Source organism: Idiotropiscis lumnitzeri, chromosome 7 (genome assembly GCF_059441095.1).
Source record: "Idiotropiscis lumnitzeri isolate Australia: NSW breed Sydney's pygmy pipehorse chromosome 7, RoL_Ilum_1.0, whole genome shotgun sequence".
NCBI lineage: Eukaryota > Metazoa > Chordata > Actinopteri > Syngnathiformes > Syngnathidae > Idiotropiscis > Idiotropiscis lumnitzeri.
In genome coordinates this window covers 11432594-11455912 of record NC_142397.1, presented here as the reverse complement: position 1 = coordinate 11455912, position 23319 = coordinate 11432594, and the positions used below count along the sequence as shown (strand labels likewise).

At 40.5% G+C, this 23319-nt stretch overlaps 1 protein-coding gene across 1 annotated transcript; it reads right to left on the bottom strand.

The window, feature by feature from the left end:
* Positions 1 to 199: 199 nt before the first annotated feature.
* On the bottom strand, positions 200 to 13783 carry bace2 (beta-secretase 2). Its single transcript, XM_088301180.1, has 9 exons — positions 13232 to 13783; positions 6559 to 6647; positions 5753 to 5969; positions 3861 to 3992; positions 3455 to 3589; positions 2753 to 2854; positions 2338 to 2487; positions 2076 to 2244; positions 200 to 1876 (listed from the first exon to the last, which is right to left on the bottom strand). The coding sequence occupies exons 1-9, from the start codon at positions 13526 to 13528 to the stop codon at positions 1635 to 1637; spliced, it is 1533 nt and encodes a 510-aa protein (XP_088157306.1). The 5' UTR covers positions 13529 to 13783; the 3' UTR covers positions 200 to 1634.
* Positions 13784 to 23319: the final 9536 nt, after the last annotated feature.

The window sequence follows — 23319 nt, the reverse complement described above, 5'->3', positions numbered from 1 at the left end:
GGGCGGCCATAATTGATATCTGATAAAGGCGCTTTATTCACATTTCAGTTGTTGCATGCATCTTGGGTAATTTCATATATATATATACATATATATATATAGTCAAATTCGGGTGAAGTGGCCTCATTGCTTCTGGCAGACGGATATCACGCATTAGAAATGAAATGTTCTTTGCCAGACTGCAAGTCACTACAGTGTATTTGATCAATCACAAAGTCATAAATTCTTTATTTGGAGTAGTTTTAGTACCCAAAAATACTCTGAACAATTTAAATATGGTATTTATCAAGAACTAGTAATGCTTTGGCTTTCTTCTGCTTTCACCGCGAATCAGTGCTTGCAATCACTGTCTTTTCCACTGGAGGGCATGAGACACCACATTTAGGTTTTAAAAGTAACTGAAACCCATGATTCTGGTCATGCAGCTTTGGTTGTACATGAGCATGAGTCAGTTCTTACAGAGCAATGTTGCTCTGTTACAAATGTGCAGCATGTGGCAAAATTCCAATATTCAATTTAACTTACATTCAAATAGATTTCAATAGAAAGTTAAACATAGACACAATTAGTAAAACAACATTAACACAACAGCACAGTATTGACCACAAAGCCGCACGTCAATTTGGGCTTGACACGTGCAAACCATAACTGGTCATATTAACAGAAAGGATAAACTCCCCCTTTTGTTTCTTTCAGGTCATAATTTCCAGGCACTCTTTCTTGAATGATTTGTAACAAAATGTCAAGTGCTGAACTGAGGTCCACGTGTGCACACTAGAAAGCTGGAATGGTACATCAATTAATTTAAAGAAAAAAAAAAAAAGCAAATAGTTTGGCACAGTCCTGACACACTGCCAGAACACTTCACGAACCCCCTTGATTGTGAACTTTGGAGTCTGTGTAAACAAGCAATGTAAAAAGCATGATAGACTCAGTTTCGTGACAGTGTTGTAGACTGTAAAAGTGCACAATCACTGAGAAAGAGTTTTCCAAAGGCACTACAAGCAATGTAAACATGACATTTTACCTCCAATATTACACAAGTGTCAGTAAGTGTCCAAGCAGCATTTCCTTCTACATTATTTCACCATAATTTGGAAGTGAATTTAAAAGGACAGGAGGCTAAAACATCCCATCACTGATCTAAGCAAAAAGGCACGTTTAAATAGACATGTACCAAAAATTATTTGGCTTTGTTTGCAAAATGACATCTGGAATATACACTGCTCCCAAATAGTTAGGGATAGTGTGCTTTAGGGTGAAATTTCAGGATGAACCTCAAAAGGATCAAACTGGGATCTTTATAGCCTTTTGTCCAACTGTTCAATGTTTCAGTACATTTTGCACAACATGCTGTTCCAGTATCCCTAACTTTTTATGAGCAGTGTGTGTTTTGTTTAAGACATTTGTAGATTGGTTCAACCATGCTCAGAGACACAGCACTTCTGGTGAACAATCACAAATAAAAACACAAAACCACAAGTTCATCGTGCACCAATGACAGTGACAGTGTCTTTTGAGAGTTTATCAGAAAGATTGTCCTTCTCAACCTTCTTGTGAAGCCTCATCCCGTTTTCCACCTCAGTGGTAGCGCTTTGCTCGTTCGCGCCCGTCGCCCTCGCCTTCCCTCTCAGTCACTTGATACGGTGCCGCACCAGAGAGGACTGGTCGGTAATCTCCCCGGAGTAGCCTCGCCGTCGGCACGGCAGGACCAGCAGCAGCAGCAGAATGATGAGGATGACGGCGCACACGGCCATGAGAGTGTAGGAGATCACCCAAAGAAGAGGTTCCTTAAGCATTCGGCCGGAGCAGTCCGACGCCACGTCCGCCGATGGGAAGGAGCCGTCGATTTCGGACAGAGCCATTCCGCCGCTCACTGTGGAGAAACATCACAATTTTTCCAGAAGTGTGTATCAAAGTGATACCCAAGAAGGAGCAGTGCAAAGCTTGATCACACCCTCAGCCCAATAACACATTTCTGCCGCGCGGACTTTACTCCAGACTCTGGGAACTTTTGGTCCACCTTGTGGTGTGTTTGGACTGCAGGAACAATTGTCTTTGGGACATTTGCTCACCTGCACAGTTGCTGAGGGCAAAGCCCAGTCGACGCCGGGCCCGATCGAACACCACGTAGAAACCCTCCATGACAGTCGCTCCAATCACAAGGCCGTTAGCAGATGAAGACACGCCGAAGCGGTAGCAGTCCAGCGTGCCGTCCACATCTGTGATTGGCTGGATGTACAGCTTTAATACACAAAACAAATCAATTAAAAAAAAAAAAAAAAAAAAAGAGAGTAACTATGATGGATTGGTGAGGACTCTTTTGCATTTGCGTACCTGAGGCAAGATGGTGATGCGGAAGGACTCGCTGGTGTTGGTGTCCCTTAGGTAGATGGACAGTTTGGGGAAAAATCTCCAGGGGGTATCTCCCCTCATCCAGCACGCCAACTTGGTGCCATCCCAGAATCCTGATGAAAACTCCTGAATCTGAATGAAAGAAACAAAATATCAGCGTTGCACCATAACAACTGTTTGAAATATTAATTGCCATTAATGTATGTAGAGTAGGTAATATTTGCAGGCACTTTCAAATAAGAAATTAAAGGTATAATGTCGTGTAACTCCCCCTGCTGCCAGCATATTGTGCGAAGCACATTCTGAATTGAAAGTGCATCCTTGAAGAGTGGCAGTACCATCCCCCTCTACATCTTTTTGCACTGACGCGTTTCATCATTGCCCGTCGAGAGCGTACCAGAGAGCTGCGTGTGATGGCGTCCACCACTGCATTGAAGACGTTGACGGGAAGCCGCAGCAGTGTCGTGCCGCTGTCAACTATAGCTTTATCCATGTTATACTGAAAAGAAAAGGCGAGACAGAGAAGTTGTCGCTTGTCAGTTCAACACACTCCTATGGAAGACCTTCAGTTAGCAACAACAAAAAAAAAGCATCAGTTTGACTTCTTTCTTGAGCTGAGGAACGGTATGAATTTTGGGCCCAGACACAAGAAGCATGTTGTGGTACGATTGGTTCTTTGGTGAGATGTAGGAGAATTGGGCAAGAGCAGTCAAAATGGAGTGGAAGGGATCATTTACGGGAGGAATAGTTGCCTCAGCCGGGCTCGCTGTTTTGTTATCCAATTCAATTGGTTTGTTGCATGGACTTAAAGAGATGGGTTGAGATTTGCCAAAAGTAACATGCTTATTAAATTTTCCTATCAAACCAATCTTTGATCCCAACTATTTCACTCAAAGAATTGGGTCAGGCGATCGTCTAAAATCAATTGTGTTTCTGTAAACAACGGGTATGAAACGCAGAGACATGGGAGATTTTTTCTGATTTAATTCTGATTTGGATATATCTGTTTATAATTTCATAGAAAAAGGTGAATTCCTGAAGTTAGTTTTAGTCATTGCGCATGCATGGTGTTGACTATTTGCCAGAATCCAAAAATCACCTCTCTGCAGTCAAGGTCCAGGTTCTGGTCACCAACCTCCAGCTTTAAGACTTCCACTTGGTAGTACCATTCCTCAACTATAGGGGTGTACCAGATAGACCCCCGATACAGAGTTGGTTCAGCCCCACCCATGATCTAAAACACACACAAAAAAATAAAACAAAAAACAGACGATTAGACATTTCGCATTCGATCGTTGTCACGATGACATCCCTTTCTTTCACATGAATTCATATCTCTGGTGGTTAGATGCAGAAAATCTCAATCCATATGCACTGTTAAAATTCCGGACGGTGCCGAAGTATGAAGCACAGACTGCTAAAAAAATATGTTTGTCATCCTTGTGATGCATCGTTATTACTTTGAATGCAAATTCCTCCGTGCGAAGCCCCTGCTGACTACTCACAAGACTACCACCTGGGGGGTCGACTACGCTGCTAGCCGACATTCCAGTCCCGCACATCTGGAGGGAAAAGACATCAGGAATAGCAAGCTGCTTCACCACAGAGTCGAAGAAGGGTTCCACCGATGAATCTGGCTGATTGCGACAAAACACAAAAAAGCAAACACAATCGTTTGTGCTCGTCAAGGTACTTTTAGCTTTTGCCATCAGATTTTATTCGTCCTTATTGAACATCGGAATGGCATAAAACAATGATTGCATTATATGACATCGATTTCCCATTAGATATGGGCACGAGGAAGCGATATGGGAAGAAATAAAGATGTAACAAATCCTCCATTACGTAGCTTAATTGATTATAGCATAAGTAATCCATTCAAATTCCTTGAATTTAACTTGCACACACACACTTTATTTTTATAATTTTTTTGGGCAAGATTTATTACTCATCGTTACATATAATGATAATATAATTACGTGTCACTATCATTCCACCGCAGAGGGTTCTCTACTCAACACCGCTGGAAATGGTAGACTGTAATGCGATGATTCAGGCTTTAGCTATTCTTTCCATCAAATTCAGATAAATCATGTATACAGCAATCATACACATTGCAACAGCCGCAAAGCATACTGGCGCTTCTTTTGTGTCTCCACAGAATATTATCAGGGTGAATTAGAAATGATGGTGGTAAATGACCCCGATGGCTGTTCTCCAATTTTATTTATAATACAGTAAATGTCCAATATGTGTACTATAAAAGTTGGTGAACAAAACTGGTTCCAATGACTAAAGTTAGCTCAAATTAAAGTAAGTTAGTGTATTTTCAATTGTTTAATATGTTAGGGTAAAATACAGTGTCCTATTTTTGTGAGATTGAGAGAAAAATAATTTTAGCAATGCACAAAACTTTAAACCAAATACAAGTGAGTAAAAATTCGACCAACTATGAATGTTTTGTCGCTACCACAGCCCTGCGAACAAGCTTAGCGCTTCAAGATTATCACATTCCACGGAAGAGACGAAAGTACCTCAAGTTGTATCCGATTGGTGTGCTTTACGGGGTTATATAATGCCATTTTGAATTATTCATCCTGTGTTCAAGATATTTGTGAAAATAAACCGGCCAAAAATAATCGGATGTGATGTGAAATAACCCAATTAAAGAGTTTCACAGAATTCAGTCATTGACTGAGTATGAAGATGAAACTTGAAATTGACAATTTTCACCATGCAATGTGGACCCTCCCTTTGTTTCTTTATGAGCCCTTGAATGCCTTAGCCATATGTAATACAGTAAAGTTTTTGTATATGTTATTCCCACATTGGTAAACCTCCCCCTGTTTTCATCCCAATAAGAAAACAAGTTGTATGTAATGAAAAAAAAAAATCATAAAACCAATGTATATTTGTTACTATTACTCATTTATGTTTTAATGTACTTTAATGTTGAATTATTGCTATTTTATGCTATACTGTATGTAAAGTGTTTTGATGCAGCTCCAGCTGTTGTGTCACTATAGAAATAAAGTTGTGTTGTATTATAAATTTTCCATGATCATATCACATCTATTTCAAATTGCATTGGTAATGGATATCATGATTTCCCAACTTTTTGTCGTGTTCAGCCAGCCTGACTCTCAGTATCGGATGCTGTGGATGTACATAAAAAAAAAAAATACAACTTAGAGATGAATTGATATAGTTTTAAAAATAAAATATGCCTCAAACGTCTCGTTCTGAGTCATATGGAGAGCTGGAGCATAAAATGAAGACAGGACATACCGCGAAGGCTCCACTGCCCAGTTTAAATGAATCCATCGTATATCACACTCATTGATTTTTCATTTTTCTTTCTGGTAATTCTTGAAACAGTGCATCTTATATGACTTACCCGAGCCAGCATGGGATAGCCGAGTCCGAGAATGCCCTGCCAGTTGATCCCAGGTAGGAAGAAGCCTTCAGATGACAAGATGGTAGCGATGTTGACGCTGATGGTACCATTTGGGCCATTGGGGATGGAGATAAGGTCAACACCAAGTTCACCCATCCAATTTCCCTGGGTGTACCTGACAGCGACAGTTTGGCCATCTGACCGGAAGGAAGTGGAGCTATACACAGACAGTAGAAAAATTCAACCATACAATGTAAATCTTAAGGTCCCTTCTCTATATCTTCCACTCTGTTGGACTATAGATATAGTTAGGTACAGGATGTACATTTGTACCACTAAGTGGTGACGTCACAACAAAATTATGAATGAGATTTGTGACTTAAAGGGGAAGTCAACCCAGAAAAATGAGTGTTGATAACATGCTCTGTGTGCATTGCCAAACCTAAACATGAAATTGTGATTAATAACGAATTTGTGGAAAAATGAGTTAAGCAGCAAAATCCCCCTGTTTCCAGCCATCTCAGGGGGCGGCCATTTTGTCACTTTCTGTCGACTGACATCACAGTTGCTCAGGAGTCAGGTAACGACGGGTGGATTTTACTGCTTAACTTACATTCCACTAACCTAATATTAATCAGAATGCCATGTTTACACCAGTGGGACTGCATTGAACATATTCTTGTTAAGATTTTTTGGGAGGTTGACTTCCCCTTTAAGTAATCACAGGCATCAAATCACTACATTCATATTCAAACTTCTTAATGCAGTCGTCCAACGACATTTTCAAACATGTTCCAGTTACTCACAGTGCAGTGTTGAAGTAGCGAGTAATAAAAGGGTGTGAAGCCGCAGCCACTGCAAAGTTACTGCTGCCGGTATCCACCAGGATGTTTAGCTGAAAGAAACCAAGTAGGAGCCACTTTAACAAACATTGGCTTTTGGCTGCAACCCTGCCCCACCCTCATTTGCATAGATCAAATATTTATTTCTACATACATTCTGATGTCAAGCAACCTAATACTGTACGCTATAAAGCTTTCCCATATCCAGTAAAAAAAAAAAAGACCATGCCGCTTGTAAGTACTCATCTTCAATGTTATCCTTGAGTTAACCATAAGAGCCTGCAGGCTCCAGCATGAGAGCCTGACCTGTCCAGCCCTTTCGGTACGTGCCGTGCACACAGTGGTAACCAGCTAACACTAGATGAGTTGAGATAATGCTGTCTTCAGGACATCAAATTAATGAGCAGGAAATAATCTACCGGTGACGTCTTTAACCTCCACCACTAAATGGATGCCACATTAACACGCTTTTGCGAGGGTCCCTAATCCTGACGAGGTCATTAACCGAATACCTCACAGCCACCTGAGGATTTAATCACAAAGTGCTCTTTCAAGTGACACTACTGATCTCATGGCAGAAAAACACAAGTTCAAAAAGCGATCGGCTCCGAACCCCAATTCATGGATGTGATAGTATTAGCGTGTCTTAAAATATCAATCTACGGAAAGCGTTTTGTGTTGCGCTTTTACGCAATACATCAATATATTGGGGGAAAAATAACATCCACCAAATGTTCCAGGCCACCCCAGCAATAAATTAATTTGAGATACAGAAATAGAGGATAAAGTGACCGGTCTTTTCCCTGTCAGGGGTCGACACAACACGAGAGTCATCCAGCCAATTCCTTTTTCGTTCTTAATTTTCATTACAGCATTAAAATCATGTCAAACTCGGTATTTTGCCACCATCAAGCGGTACACAATGGAATTAAACCCAAACAAAACGGGCAGCAGGCCACAATAGTTTTTTTTTGTTTTTTTTAAATCGAGGAAATGGTACCACAACCTCGGAACCCACAATTGAGGGGGGTTTACTGAAAAAAAAAACAAAAGAGAAAGAAATGCAGTAATTTCCTTCAGAATATGTACATAAGTATGTAATCAAGATGATTATTTCCAATGACATATTTTTAAGTGGTGAAAAAAAGAAAAACAGAAAAGGTTGAAATGAGGCAAGTAGAATCATTTCACACTAGAATTGCTGCCATCTGAGGTTTCAGGCATCATCTCTGGACTGCTTATAACAATGTCCTAACATGCCCTCCCCTCAAAAATCGCCTCATTCCAAAGGAAGCGGGCGTCGATCGTATTGCCACCAGCTAGACTTAAGAATGCATAACCCAATTGCCTTTTCATCAAGTCGACAACTGAAAATTCTCAACTACTTCCTCATATTGTCTTGCTCCGCGCTTTAGATACGAATGATAACTATGCCTTGTTATTCAAAGCCTGTATTGAAAAAAAAGAACAATAAAGAGTTATTTCAATCAGCTAGGCCAATAACCGTGGTACATAAAAAATTAAAAAAAAAAGTTTCCTTCCTATGCTTTAAGCAATCCCTCCAAAATGTAAATAATTCTCCCTCTTTCCACTTCTTACACAATGTCTTGGCACTGAAAACATAACCTCCTTGTTATCAGTAATGTGTTGCTTATCACTTCCTCTTCACGGCACTGGCACTGGTCCACGCGTTTTGACTGTGCCATGTAAAATACCAACTGTGATTTTTGGATGGCAATCACTGTCATGGTCAAACAAGCCAGATTGAAACAGATGTGAAGCTTGCCGTGAACGTTGGACAAAGGGGGAGTTGGGCCTTTCCTCATCGTGATCCGCCTATATTCTCTAGTCACACTTTCCTCTCGCAGCCCACTGTGAAGCTGAAGCGGCCTGAAGTCACACGCAGTTGATCTCTCAACGTCTAATTGGAGGCGTCTGTGGCGACAATGTGCATCTGACACCTGTTTGTACCAATTAGCATATGCAAAGCTCTCCAGCAGACACCTCGCGCCGTGTCTCTGCCACATGCTAACAGATGCGGCAATTAGTGGCTCGTTTAGACAGTGCCTCATTTAACACTGCAGCAGTGTAATCACATCATCATTTCATGTCAATAATGGGAAATCACGTGGATATCTTGGCGCCGAACCATCATTAGTGAAAATTGTACTGTTCATATTGTGGCAAATTATAATCTTGTTGTACTCATATAAAACAATAAAAAGGTCATGATAACTAAAATACTGGGGGCAAACTGTCCCAAATAAGCCGGCTGGTCTGAGGATGCCATACCGCGAGTCAGAGAGGGCCAATTCATTTTTCAAACAGTCCATGCAACTCAACTGTGTTAAATATGAATTTAATGTCTTTTTCTAACAGTCAAATTCATTGTTTTAATAACATGCCCACTCCAAGCTGTCTTCAGACATGTACACATATATAAATATACACATTCATAAACATTTACAGTTATTCACATATCCAAACAAAAAAACATCCCCACTCCTGTTTTCTTTGAAACTGGCTATGCTCGTCGTCAACCTGTCTTTCTAATCGTGGCACATTTTGAAAAAGACATGACTGGGACGGCTTGACAGGGTATGATTAGCTGTCACTTGAGAATTATGTTTTGTCGAAAGGCGCCATGAGCCTGATCTATAGTAGTTTGTATCTGATTTAAAAAAAAAAACACCCAGGGCAATGACGCAGGGGAAAAAAGGTGGGGGACGCGCTAACATTAAATTTTGATGTCAAAACATCATCCTGTGGGCCGCAGATGGCCCCGGGCTACAAATTTGAGAGCCCTGTCTTAGAGTGTCAAGGTGTTTGGTTCACAATGAATGAATTGACTGGGAAGGAAAAAAATACATTGCAGGTGTGTTTCTTGTTTACCGTCGCTGTCATCACAGTTTCCTGTACAATACTCGGAAAATGTCACAAAGCTTACGCAATTGTTGCCTTTCCACTTACGCACCTCACAGTAAAATGCAAGCCGACAATACGAAGCCAAACCATACCATGGCGAACTGAAACCTCAAAGTTGAAGTCCTGCTCTCAGGGAGACGAAAAAAAAAAAAAAAAAAAAGGCAGTGCCACTGTATGCTCAACCGCTAAGTTTCTTTAAAAGCTCTAAGCTGCGTTACTTAAGACAGCTGCAAATACGGTCTGAAGTTACTAATGAGAGCAATCGCCAAAGGTCAAAGTAGCTCATCAAGCACAGAACGAGAAAACAGCGTTAGACCCACAACACCCTAAAGCATGATGTATTTTTAATCGTCCAATCCGCCTGGGACCATTTAGTCACCCTTAAACATTAATATGATCTTGTTAGGCACTTTACATATCAAGCCGGCTAAATGAAGCCGTTCACACGAGCACATTTACGCGTAATCATAACAAAAGTGAGTATGCCGAACCAAGACCAGTGAGTGGCTGCTCAGTGCAAGTAGCGGGCAGCTCAGTGCTCTTGGGAGCATAATAATCCCGGTCAGCTGCCTGCTAAGAAACAGTGGTTCTCACAGGCAAACATCATGTGAGTGCATGTGAGCTTGGTTGAGTCCACCTTCACACCTCCAGGCTGCAAAGTGCAGCTGCTGCATGCACCACCGTACTAGATGTACTGATTTATGAAGGAACAATAACACAATAAGGTGCTGTGTTGCATTATCTCTCGTGTCTAGGAGTATACATATATGCATATAGCTATTGGTTTTAAAATAAAGTCATCAGGAAAGTTACTTTTCACAGTAATTGTGCAACACTGCTGGCAACGCGGTCTAATTCCTAAAATGATCATTTCATGCCTCGACCATAAATATGAGAGATTATCAAAACAATCGTTGTATAAAAGCAACAACAACAACATGCATTGCACACCAACGACAGTTCCTTGTCATTCCAAAGTAAATTACACATGACGTGCATGCTACTGCAGCCCTGTGTTCCAAATTTACTGTTTTGACCTATTGGTGAACGCCAACGTGAAACGCATGTGGAGGCCCTTTGTTTTGAAAAACTCCTGTTTTCAAGCGTGAAAAATGGAAACAGTAGCTCTGCTGTAAACTCTTTAGGCCGCAGTTCACTGAATTTCAAAAACCTTGGCCAGGGTCAACCCTTTGCAAAAGTGTTTGTATTTACGTGTAGATAGGAAAAGTAGGAACGTTCTAAAACGTTGTTGGCGGTGACTCCTGCTGTTTTGCTGGTGTTGTTCAAGTGTGATATTCAGGAGCAACTTTACTTTACGCCCTCTTCTTGATTTATCATTGTTGTTTTTGCTCCTTTTGCGGAAATGAGTTTCCTCAAACCCCAACAAACCTACACTTATCATGGTCGCATACCACCACCAGTTGCTTTGTCATGCACTTGGCAGTGTGCAAATTGATTTTCAAGCGGAAAGAGATTTTATTCATTTGTAATTGGTATTTTCTGGTTTGTTAAAATTACCCATGACAACACAAGTATGAAATCTAGACAACAGAGGTATTAAAAAACAACAACAAACAAACATACAAACAAAAACATTACTGTTTAATTTAGGGCATTAAAACGAACCCTATCGAATTGTTCCACTTTAAAATATACGAAGTAAATATTAGATTTAGCCACCCACAAACATGCAACTCCATTGTGGCAAATAAATGTTTTGATAACTTAGTACATAGTATAATTCTGATTAACATACGTCATCAACTGCTTTTGTCTTTTTGGGCGAAAAGAGGACATGTAGTTTGTCACTATTATAAAGCACTAGATTTATATATATTTTCAGAGACACCAGGAATCAAACTTGTTTTCTCAGAGCAGGTGTGTGAAGCACGTCATGGAACAACAAAACAGGTTTCACACAGGCAACAAACAAGTTAGAGAGGAAGTAGCTGTCCCCTATTGTGTTACGGTATATGGTAATGCAGAAAGTTTGATTTTAAGAGTAGAATGTTTATTGCAGATTCTACACTGATTTGTCCTGTTTTTTTTTAGATAAAATAAAACATTCATGAGTCAAAAGTGTTGTGCTTATTAGGTGTGTCAGATTCAAAGCCAAATTACAAGTTTGCCCATTCAAATAAACCCCCTGGAGTCTCGAACCTAGAGCTCAATTACGATTTTTTTGCTCATATATGACACATATCAGATTTTTTTCATGCTGGGTGAACTGTACAGATCAGATTTTTTTCAAACCCGACCTGGGCCTCTTTCGTATGTGGCTATAAATCGGCTATGTATATAAGCCGACTGCGGTATGAATGATACATGAAGCATAAAGTGGACATTTGTGGTGGTAGCCATGCAGACAGTTCATTCATTACGCGCGGCAATAACATGGTGTCATCTTTAGTAGACAATGCCATTAAATGAGATCGAGGAGCTGCGCCTCATATGCCCAAAATATTTCTAACTCCTCCTACCTCGTTACTCTGGCGGTATGAGATGATAAAATGAGCCCCTACGATCATATTTACTTCCGGAAACACTGCGCCATGTGACATCTTTTTTTGGTATCACATCACGGACACATTGCATTCACATTAGAATTTGCATAATTTGAATAAGCACATAAAAAAACAAGATTATAATTAAACAAAAAAATCCAGATTGGGGCAAGCCTCAATCATTTTCTTCCATGATCCTCCGCAGCTCTATCGTTATTTTAATATTATCCACATCTTCAAAACGGGTGCTTGTGATAATACCCTTGAGTTCGGGAAGGGGTTGAAAAAAAAAAAAAAAAATCAAACAGATCCACATCAGGTTGCTCCAGCGGGGTATTATCTTCTTGGCAAGGAACTGTCGGATGCTCGGGGCATTGAGAGCAAACTCATTGACATGACGAAGCAGCAAGTGTTGCCACATCTCTAGATGTATTTGGAAATTTAATGACAAACCTTGTGCATTTAAAGCAGTATTTGAAATTCTTATATAAAAACTCAGTGAGTGCCAGGCAGTTGCATTGTGTGAATTCATAAATTCACTAAATTATTTCTTCTAGCAATGCAAAGTGAGTAGACATTTCAGGTATTTAAGTATTTATTTTACTGACATTTCACTTTTGCTCCATGCACAGACAACTTGTAAAAATACTTTTTTGTACCTCCACGGATGATGACGCAACATGAAAAAAATGCTAAGAGAGAGCAAAGTCAATCGTGTTTGAGGTCTTAACTGATTAAAATCAAGTGAGGAATATGAACCAGGGAGCATAACAACGACGGCAAAAGATTAAGAGAAGCAAGATATTCCCCATTGATGTCATCATTTAAAATAATTTAATTGTCAGGCGGCATATTGTCGGGAACAAGTTATTTTATTATTGAAAAATCAAGCTGCTAGTTAGATGTTGGTTTAAAACAAATTAAAATCTGAACACAATGTAAGTTAGTAATAGACGAAAACAATTTTGTGTACAGTGAAGTTTTTTCCTGTTACGTTTATAATCGGCAGTAAAAAAAAAAGTGCAGGTGCCGGGGTTATGCAATTCTACTTTTAACAAACTTATGACCATTGTTGTTGTTTTTATTCAACACAGCAATAGTTCTTCTTCAACCTACTAGTTCCTGGTCACGGAAACAAGCTTTTAATCACAAACGCATACAGCATTTATATTAAAAGTCAAATCCAGGAAGAGTTTACACGACAATACCTGTTGTCCGGGAGTGCCAATCATCATTTCCAAGTAGTAGCCTCTGCCGGAGTCCCCTTGTAGGTTGCCCACCATGTCCATAAAGTTGACTTGACCGCTGGGGTCGGACGCCAGAGAGAGACCCTTCCCATCAGAAGCGAGCGCGACGAGGCGAGTGACAGACAAACCCGCCGCCGAGGACACGTTGTACTTCCCCGGGTAGATTTTCAAAGGTATGGACACATAAGTGTTAGTCACGCCGATGAGGCAAAGGCTGCAAACAAATGCCAAAATAGGATGGCAAGCGCAGCGTGCCATGGTATTGTTTTTTCCCCGAAAGTACAGCGGCCAAATCTGGGTGGGAGAGATTCCAGGTACTAAAGTTTGGCTTCTAAGTTTGTAACGCAGCCATTACTAAATCGCCATTATTACCGACTTCTGTACGCCAAGTAGAAACTATCCATGGTGTCATGTGACAATGCAGCCGAGTTGACGTTTAAAACTGCAGCTGGGGAGAAAGAGAAACTTCAAGATGCTTTGCGTCTTTGTGGGGCACCGATGAGCGAAAATAGTTGATTACTTCCGGTTTGCACCTTCAAACTAAAAGATATTCTTTGCAGGGTTGGGCAATCTTTTTGAATCGTGGGTCACAGTGGGTTCTAAAATTTGACAGAGGGGCCGGACCAGGAGTAGAAGGATGGAGTGTTTTGGTCACCTCAGAGGAGAAAAAAATATATTGTATATAGAGAAAACATATGATTTAATTTTACATGAAAATCAACAAAATCATTATAACAAAATATCTACCTTTAACACGACCCCAGTATTTATCTATTTCTTGAAATGAGTCGTAAAACACTGCCAATGAAATAAATAAAATACAACTATTTTGTGAGTAACAATTTCCATTTTAAAGCACTTAAAGTTCTGCTATCCTTTAGGATATCGCCATCGCTCGCCTCCTGTCTTTATATAAAAAACGGTAGGAGATGCAGATGTATTTGTCCAGCTCCTCCTTTTCAATTTGTTATCATTTTTTAAAGTTGTTTTTGTGTGCCAAGACTGTTTTGTATGTTTTATTCTGGAGTCAAAGTGGTGGAATCTTACTTCTGCAAACTTAACTCATTTCCTGTTTGCCTTGAGTCATGTTTGCCATGTGATTGAATTCACGCCACATCTTGGGTTGGTTGGCATCAACACGTGAAAGAGCCTCAAAAATGAAATACGCCAAGAAACATGGAAACTCTTTCGTAACTTCCCTACTATTTAAAAAAAACAAAGAAAACCACTTTCATATAATTTGATTAATAATGGTAAATACATTATTCATTGAATTTAATTTTGAAAATCGTTTTATTTTACTGATATCGAGTAATTGGTAGTAGTTGTTTCTCGGAAAAAATAGAAACAAAGTAACGTAAAAACATGGAGCAGACATTTAATACCACAAAGCGTTTACTCTTGTGAAGTTTCATGATTTTCAACATGTTTTATGAAAATGCTAATTCATTACATTTTCATACATATCTGTGTGCATTTTTCTCCTATTGCTTTAATATGCAAATCCATTTTAAACATATTCAAAATTCCATGGTACCAAGGAAAACCGCGATTGTTAAAACTGTTGGTGCATGTCTGGCAACCTTTTATATATATATATTTATATATATATTTATGTGTATGTATATATATGTATATGTATATATATGTATATATATATATATGTATATATGTTTCTTGTAAATTTGTTTCATTCATCTTTACTCAATTCTTTAGACACAGTGGTTATCCCAATTCTTACCTTTCAGAGGATTTTTTTTTTTCTGACGTAGAGGAAATGCTAAGGAAGCAAATGAGGCTCCCAGTGGTTAAGCAAGATCAATGTCACAGGCCTTTTTCTATGCTGTCTGTTTCTCACAGAGACATCACTGTCTCGCCGTGAATTCCTCATGAGTCCACAGTTAGAATTGTCACATGTTCACCGTCATCTTGCTAGGTCTCCGGAGTCAACCGCTATGTTGTCAATAACCTCAATAATACGAGGAAAGGCTGTGACATTTTTCCTCTGCAGTGCTTGTCATGCATTGATATGGTCTTGTGAATGAAAGAATTTAAGCATACTTCCTGCTTGATTCCTGTGATTTTGTCGTGTTTCCATGGTGTCGTTGAAAGCATCGAAATGAAGGGGAACGTGGAATGCACTGCCTTCTTGTGTTACAGAGTATGGAACACATAATCTAGTACTTTTCCATGGCTGTGCACTTTTTTTTGGCTTCAAAGGGCTTTGTCTTGCTTGGTCACAAATTAGGTTGAATTTGTACAAATTTTTCCATGTGGGGCAGCACAGTGGAGTTGTGGTTCACATGTCTGTCCCAGTCTAGAGGTCATGGGTTAAAATATCGTGTCAGGCCATTCCCTATCTTGTTTGGAGGTTGTTCATTCTGTGGGTACTTGGGATTCAACCCACACTCATATTGATGCTTGTTCAGTTCATTTAGTTTATTCCATAGACTTGATTATTGTAAGGGTCTTCTGACTGGACTCCTTCAAAAGAACATCAAACAGCAACAGCTCAATCAGACTGCTTGGCTTCTGACTGGAACAAAGATCAGAATATATTACTGCTGTCCGAAGGGCTTTACACTGACTCGCAGAAGAAATTTTAAAATATATGATACTGGTCTATAAAACCATTATAATATCATAGTTTGGGACCTGAATGCTTTAAATAAATGCAGATTCAATATCAAGTCAATTAGTGGTGCCCAGAGTTGAAAGCAAACATGGTGAAGCTACATTTAGCTGTTATAGTGCACGCAAATGGGAAATCTGCCAACAGAAGTGACGTTAGCCCCAAGTGAAAATTCTTTTAAATCCAGGTTAAAAGTGTTTCTTTTATCCCATACTTTCGATCAAGGTCTTGATCTCAAACATTTTAAAATCAATTTCACACTACGGTCTAGTCATTTTAGAAACCCATGTTTATTTCTTTATTTTCTTTCTATTTTCTATCTATCTATCTATCTTTCTAGAAGTCTTTAGACTACCATATAATATGATATTTCTGTAATACTATATGTATTCCACACAAAACTGTCATTGTTCAGAATGTAATCATGGATTATGATGAAGTCAGAATCAATGAATGTGATTGGTCTCACGGGAGTGACATGATGATTGACTTTGACAGAAGGCCCTTTTGCATGCAATTCAACTGTTGCCCACAACAAGGCACTCGACTCCATTCCTACGACTCAAGTGTTGCAGCATCTGTGGATGAGCAAATTAGGCAGATTAGGAGAAGCGGTGCTCCTCCATTTGGCAGTGCAAATCTTCTTTAGTGGGACAGTGGTGGTCAGTTGATGAGAGAGGAGGAGAGTGGGCTACATTATCTCATGTACACACACCCTTCCTTGGTCTAAACAACACAAACAGAAGATCATCATCTTGCTTAGCACTCCCGCAATATTAAAATGATGGATTATCATTTGGATAGTACAGTTACCGTGGATTTGTACAATTTTGTCACACTAATATTTATTCCTCAATTACATGTCCCACAACGTAATTAGTAATTTGTTAGGTGGATTGACTGGCAACCAGTCCAGGGTTCTCCGACTCACACGTTAACTGGTGAACACTCCAGCTCATCTGTGACACTAGTGAGACAAAGCGGTATAGAAAAATCAAGGATGGACAGGCACATTGATGGATTAGGTTCATTTATTAAAACATTTTTGGAGGGGGATCTCTTTCACAGTACTAATGATGCTCTCTGTTGCTCATTTCCCTACTTAATCTATGCATGCATTATCAATTCTATAAAACAAGCTGTCACAGCATACATTGCCTGAACAAGGGGATGTTAAATGAAGTTTCCAAATAAATGGTCTGAATCATTAAAATGCGATTAAAGTGAGTAGCAATTAGCCTTAGTAGTAGTATGTTTGACTTTCTCCTAATGCAGATGCCCCGTCTCCAATAAATTGGAAGAATAGTTAGTGTAGAAACTGTCAAAGCTTCATTGTGCAACCCAAATCCTCATTTGTTTTCCACTCATTTCGAAACGTTTTCTCAGGAAAATACATGAAGGTGTGCACAATAACATTTAACTGTTGAAACTCATATGTGAGAAAACATTTACACACACACATATATATATATATATATATATATATATATATATATATATATATATATATTCATTCATTCATTGTCATTCAGTAGTTGCTCTATTTTGAGACTTGACCTGAAAGGGGGTCGTTAAGAATTGATCAGTAAGTCTTAGTTCAGCATCATGGGATGTGGGCTGCGTTGTCCCCACAAGTCCAATCGCTGCTGTTTACACTGCTCTCAGATTTGCTGAATATGCATTGAACTGTGATAACTGCAAGAAGTGTAATTCTAGCATGGCATTACTGGGATGAATGGAATTTAATTAGAATGATAGGCCTTCTGATTTTGACCTCAATTACATTTGGATATCCAGTTTGATTGATTGTCGTGAATTACCACGCATTGCATCAATACACTTGCCTTTGGTCTGCAAGTGAAACCTTAAAAAGATGCATTTTGGAGGTTTTGTTTTTTTCTAAGTCTCTGACTTTCTACTGACATGCAGTGTGTTCTTCGTAACGAGCTGTCTCTCCCACACTCCATGCTGCAATAACAAGGTGTTTGTACTCAACCGCTGCCGGAAAGGAGTTCAAATGAGGAGAACCTGGAAAGAATATAAGTAGGACAGGCCAAACAATACATGCATTTGCTCATTCACTAGTTACACATTTGGCCCTATTTTTGTGCCGAGTGCAATTTTAGAGCAAATCGCAGTCTAACTGTGCACTTGGGTGACACTTTCTTTCTTTTAATATGTTGCCATACTTTGTGCCGGTGGAATCCGATGTAACAGAGCATTTGCGCCTTCGAGCTCCGTTGTGGGATGTATTAAGTAACTTGTTCCCAGCCAATCCTAGCGGTGTCACTCATTTGCATCAAAATCAGGGCCATCTGGGTGCAGTGCGCCCAAGTACGCCATGTTTGACATTGCGGAAATAGAAACAGAAATAGACTCTCTGGGGTCTGTGCATGACATTGGTAGGTAAACCGCAAAAACTCCCTTTGCAAATCATGTAGTCGTACGTGCATTTCTGTGTGACCCCCTCCCACCCTCACGTTAATTATGATGGTGGGCCCATATTTGATAATGATTAGAATCTGTTCAATTAATTCATTTTTACAGTAATTCAGAGGGATTGTCCGACACTGGTGTCATAATATGAACAAAATACTATAATACTACATCATGCATGTCCGCGGAGCGCCAAATTTGTCTCATCTACCAAATTTACAAACACGCTGAACTAGACCATTGCTGCAGCACAAAAAATGATGATGCGCCTGTTTTTACAATGAGCACTGACTGTTACCAAATTGTCGCCAACTCTGTGTGCCGGAATGCCCAGAGAGCCACGACACGGCCCCAAACACGCTAGAATAGACTTGGGCTGGCATGAAAATGAAGTTACGCCCGTGTTTATGCCGAGGGCACAGGTACCAGCCTACCGAAATAGGGCCCTCTATTCCTAACTAGTGCTGATTTATTCCTCATTTACCACATTAATTACCTATTGAAGAACAGCAACTCTGTTATAGTCTGCCCGAATATAAGCACAATGGCCCAGTGAGTCTTGCCGGACAGTCACATCAACGAATGAAAGTAATATTCCATTGTGCTGAATATCTGTATCTATTTGTTCATTCATAGGATAAGGATTAGTGACATGAAGATGAGTCATCGAGGCTAGCACCATCACAGGCCACCATGGGAGTCAGGATCGCTGCCATCCTGCTGCTTGTTGCCTCAAGGCACTACTCATGCCCTCACCAGCCTGCCTTGTTACTGTAATGCTACACACACACACACACACACACACGCCCACGCAGATGCCATCTGTGTTTGTTCAGATACCCACCTGATGCGTTGGATGCCTCGGAGCAGATGTTGCTGTGGTAGTGGACTGTGAAGCTGTGACTGTCCTCATTAGAGTTCTCTGCTTTAGGAGTAGTGTTTGTATTTTCTACACATATATGAGGCGGTTAAAGTGTTCATGTAGAAAGAAATTTTATGTGGCCCGTGAACGGATAAGAGATGCCATTATGTTCGTAGTTCACAATGCTCAAAGTGGCACTGTTGCATTTGTCTGTATCCTTTATTTCCTAAAAAGGATGCTGGGCGTTCTGGTGTACTGGGGACATTTCCTTGGACCTCTGCCCGTGCCACTTGACAATTTGGTGGCTGAAAGTTGACTACATTTTAGGCCTGCTGTAACTATTGGCACAGGTAGTGTCACACAATTTCGGATTACCGGCAGACAGATTCTGAGCTTTGCATGACGAATGTCATCATATTTCATTCAGAAATATGTCAATAACTTGTATCGAACTCTCTGTACTCTCAGCGCAGAAAATGTATGGCAACGGAAAAGGCTTCATCCCCTCTGAACTTCCGCTTCGCCTCGGCATCTCAAGCAGCCGCTGGCCCGCTGACAGTAGGGGTGAAGGAACTCAGGGTTTGGGTGCGGTGAGACAATTTAAAGATTTAAAGACAAATAATATAATCTTAAAATGAACTCTCAAATAGACAGGGAGCTAGTGGAAAAAGGGAGGCCAGAATTTGAGTTATGTACCCCCTCATACGAACTCCAAGTGCCCACTGTGATCTCCCCGGCCCACGTTACATCATACGTCTGTAGAGGTCTACTTGCGGTTCCTTATAAACATACTTTATGTGCTTCTACCTCCGGCATGAACTCCAGCTAATCAGTTTCTTCTTCAACCACGTCAAAGACTGTGCCTGTCACCCACTGTTTTTAAATGGAACGAGTTGAACTATTTCGATTGTCCGGTCATAAATTTGGCTGTGTTCACACCCACAACTGCGCAAAACGGTAAACCGCGGCATGTTACAGCTGCAAAAATGCCAAAACTTTGGTTCGCCCACCCTTGCTGATACACCTCACACTAAATGTGCAAAGGGCACAAAAGTAGAATCCAATTTGTCACAGCACATCTCCCTCACACGATATGAAAAACTAAACTCATCTCTGAGTTAAATAAACACAGTCCATTTGGGGGAAAAATCTAACCTGGTATATTACAAATCTGTCCTCTGGCATGTTCCACTCTGAAGTCATATTTTTCATGAGGGCTGTTTCTCCAACTCTCCTTGCAGTGGTACATCATCTCCTTTGCGCTGGAGTGTGTCCCTCTTCCTTACACCTATCTATCATTTTCATAGCATGCAATCTTGATCCTTGTGCCTCCCACGGCCACCCACCATTGCGCTTTCTGTTGTGGTCTTGGTGCATATGAATTGTTCACCACACCACACATGGCTCAAGTGTGCGAGTCTTGGCCCTTCCTCCTAAAAAGAAATAAAAAAGAGGTCGCTGCGGGGCAGATAAGACCCAGCATACAGCTGCCATGACAGGAGTAGAGGGGGCTTGTCCCTTGGCGAGATGCTTTATGGTGGGGGAGATAAGGGCTTTGAGGGTGGTTGTGTTGTTGGAGGAAAAGCTGAACAGGAGCTTGGGAGGAGGTTCAAAACAATGCAATGGGAAGGTGGTGCGGGGGGGGGGTTCTTCATACATTTTTATGACCACATAGATAAGGTCAGTATTGTGCTATTGTTACTAGGCAACGCTGTAACCCTGAGTCAGATTGAGTTGTGAAGCTGAGAAGTCAGATATCTTAACGACAACCCTGATTCGATTCTTCAGAGGGTGTCATTCTCAGAACAAAGGCTTAAAGAAAGGGAAAGAATGGTAGAAAGGACAGTTCGGAAATATGAAGGTGATAACATTGATGAAAAATGATGTTTTGGATGTCTTGTATTATTAATGATGCAGTTCATGTGGGAATACAGTTCATAGCGGGTATTGATTTTTCTAGTTTTCAAGCAGACCATAGAGAGGTTGAAAACCAGACGTTATGTACATCTATGCACCCAGAGTACAAATCACCAAAACCATTTCACTTTGCTTCCTTCCTAAATTCACCCCCCCCCCTTTTCTCTTATCCATCAGCTCTATATCCTCCAATGTAATTTCTGCCACTCTTCCGAGCAGCCTTCAATTATGTTTTTTTTCCCTCCCTCCTGTCCTACATGCTATTGCTCTTCTCTCCTCTATTGCTGTCCCCTTTGGAATTTTAGTTGAGCATGTCAAGGTTGGCAACAGATATTCTCCACTGGGCCGCGGGGCTGACCAATGGGAGTCTGACTGGGTTTGCGAGAACAGGGGAGTGTGCCAAGGAGAGGGAGGTGGTTAAAAGGTTACTGGTTGCAGTCTTGCCCATTCTATGAAATGGCTGTCATGTGCAACAAGGAAGATGTGATTTGGTGGTTTACCAATCTGTTTCACATTATATCATGTCATAACAAACATGATGCCCTCTTCAGTTCAATATTGTCTTATGTAGCATTTTTAATAAACAATAAATAAATGGTCATACACAATTTTAATTGATCTAATAGTCATCCTTCTGTATTTTTATTCCGCTTTAATTTTCCTTTAATGCACATCTGGATAAAAGCCAGATGATAGCCCCCCTCCACTGCTCAACCCAACGTCTCAGTAAGCTTTGCCACACTATTATCTAGAGTAATATTTCTAATAAAAAAAAAATAACCACTGAAAAATAAGGCAAAGGTCAGCATTATAGTTTAGTGGTTCGTCTGAATTAGAAAGTCATTGAATTGTGTTGCTGGTTAAGAGAGATGTGTTAGAAAAGTTTCACAATCAAACAACAATGCAATGTGGGACAGACGATGAATCAGTAAATTTACAAAAAGATCCTTTGGAATTGAAATATATCATGACACCAGTCCTAGAACATTTCTGACACATCTGAAAACCTAATTATTATTATTGTCCTCTCAGGGTTCTATTTTCAAAGACAGTGCGCGTGCATGCGGGTGTAAAAACGGTCACTCATAGATTTGCATGGATCTGCAAGCCTCTTTGAGTGTGTTTGGGAATTCGGCAGATTGCGCTGCGCCATAGCTACCGCCTATTCTGCCGGACCGAACATTTTTATTCAAGATGGATCCATAATAAAATTGTTCATAAAAGTCGTAGCAATTTCCTCTGACCTCAACATCAACCTCATCTTAAGATTCTATAATTTTCCTGTTGCCACAGTTGGTGCATTCCACGCTTCTGATGGGACTGTTTAAAGAACACAACTGTGTATTTAAGTTGATTGATCCCTAGTGTCTTGCCTACCACTGGGACCAGTGAAGGTTGCGAGTACATTGGTCCAAAGTCACTTAAGTGGACACCCCACTTCTGAGCAGGCAGCATGTAACCTAATACACACTTGTGTCAGAATCCCTGAGCTTGCCTCGTCTCTTATCAATCTCATTGTCTTAACAAACAAAGGGTATCATTATACCAGGGTTGAGATTGTTTCTATTCTGAGCTAATGGGTCGCATAGCATACGGGCAACCTGATCCTTCTTTGGGTGACCAATTAGTGAGGTGAGGCCTCACGTTTTGCCAGTCTGTGTGTTGTTGTAAGAGACACGAGGCTTCACAGGAGTTGTCAAAACATGAGGCTCCATCCTGAGGGATTACCCAACCGGTCTGTACACACGCCAGGCATGGGGTGTGCCAAAGGGACTACAAAAGCTGTGAGTCCTGGGGGTGTGGTGTATGCTTCTTCTATGTTACTGTTTTTTTTTTTTTTTTCCCAGGGCTAAAAATAAATAAATAAAAAGTACTCTGATTTTCAGTGAAGGACACCGCACAGTTTTGCCAATCTATCTATAGAGGGGTGGCATGCGTCCGTCCGTTTTATGCCAAAAATTAATCATCGATGCAGGGGTGTTAGTAGGGGTCTGTCATGCGCTGAAATGTTGCTTGTAGGGCAGCCATAGGCTGAGACGCAGTCGGCAACGGGGGCAGCCCTCTTACGTTGAAACGTAATTGTTGACTGGTTTCAGCTGCTGGTGGCCGTGATGGCCAGGACATCGGCCGTTCAGGAAAATCCAGATGTTTTACTGAAATTCCCAATGGCAACTCCACCCGGTTAAAACAATATCTCCCAAA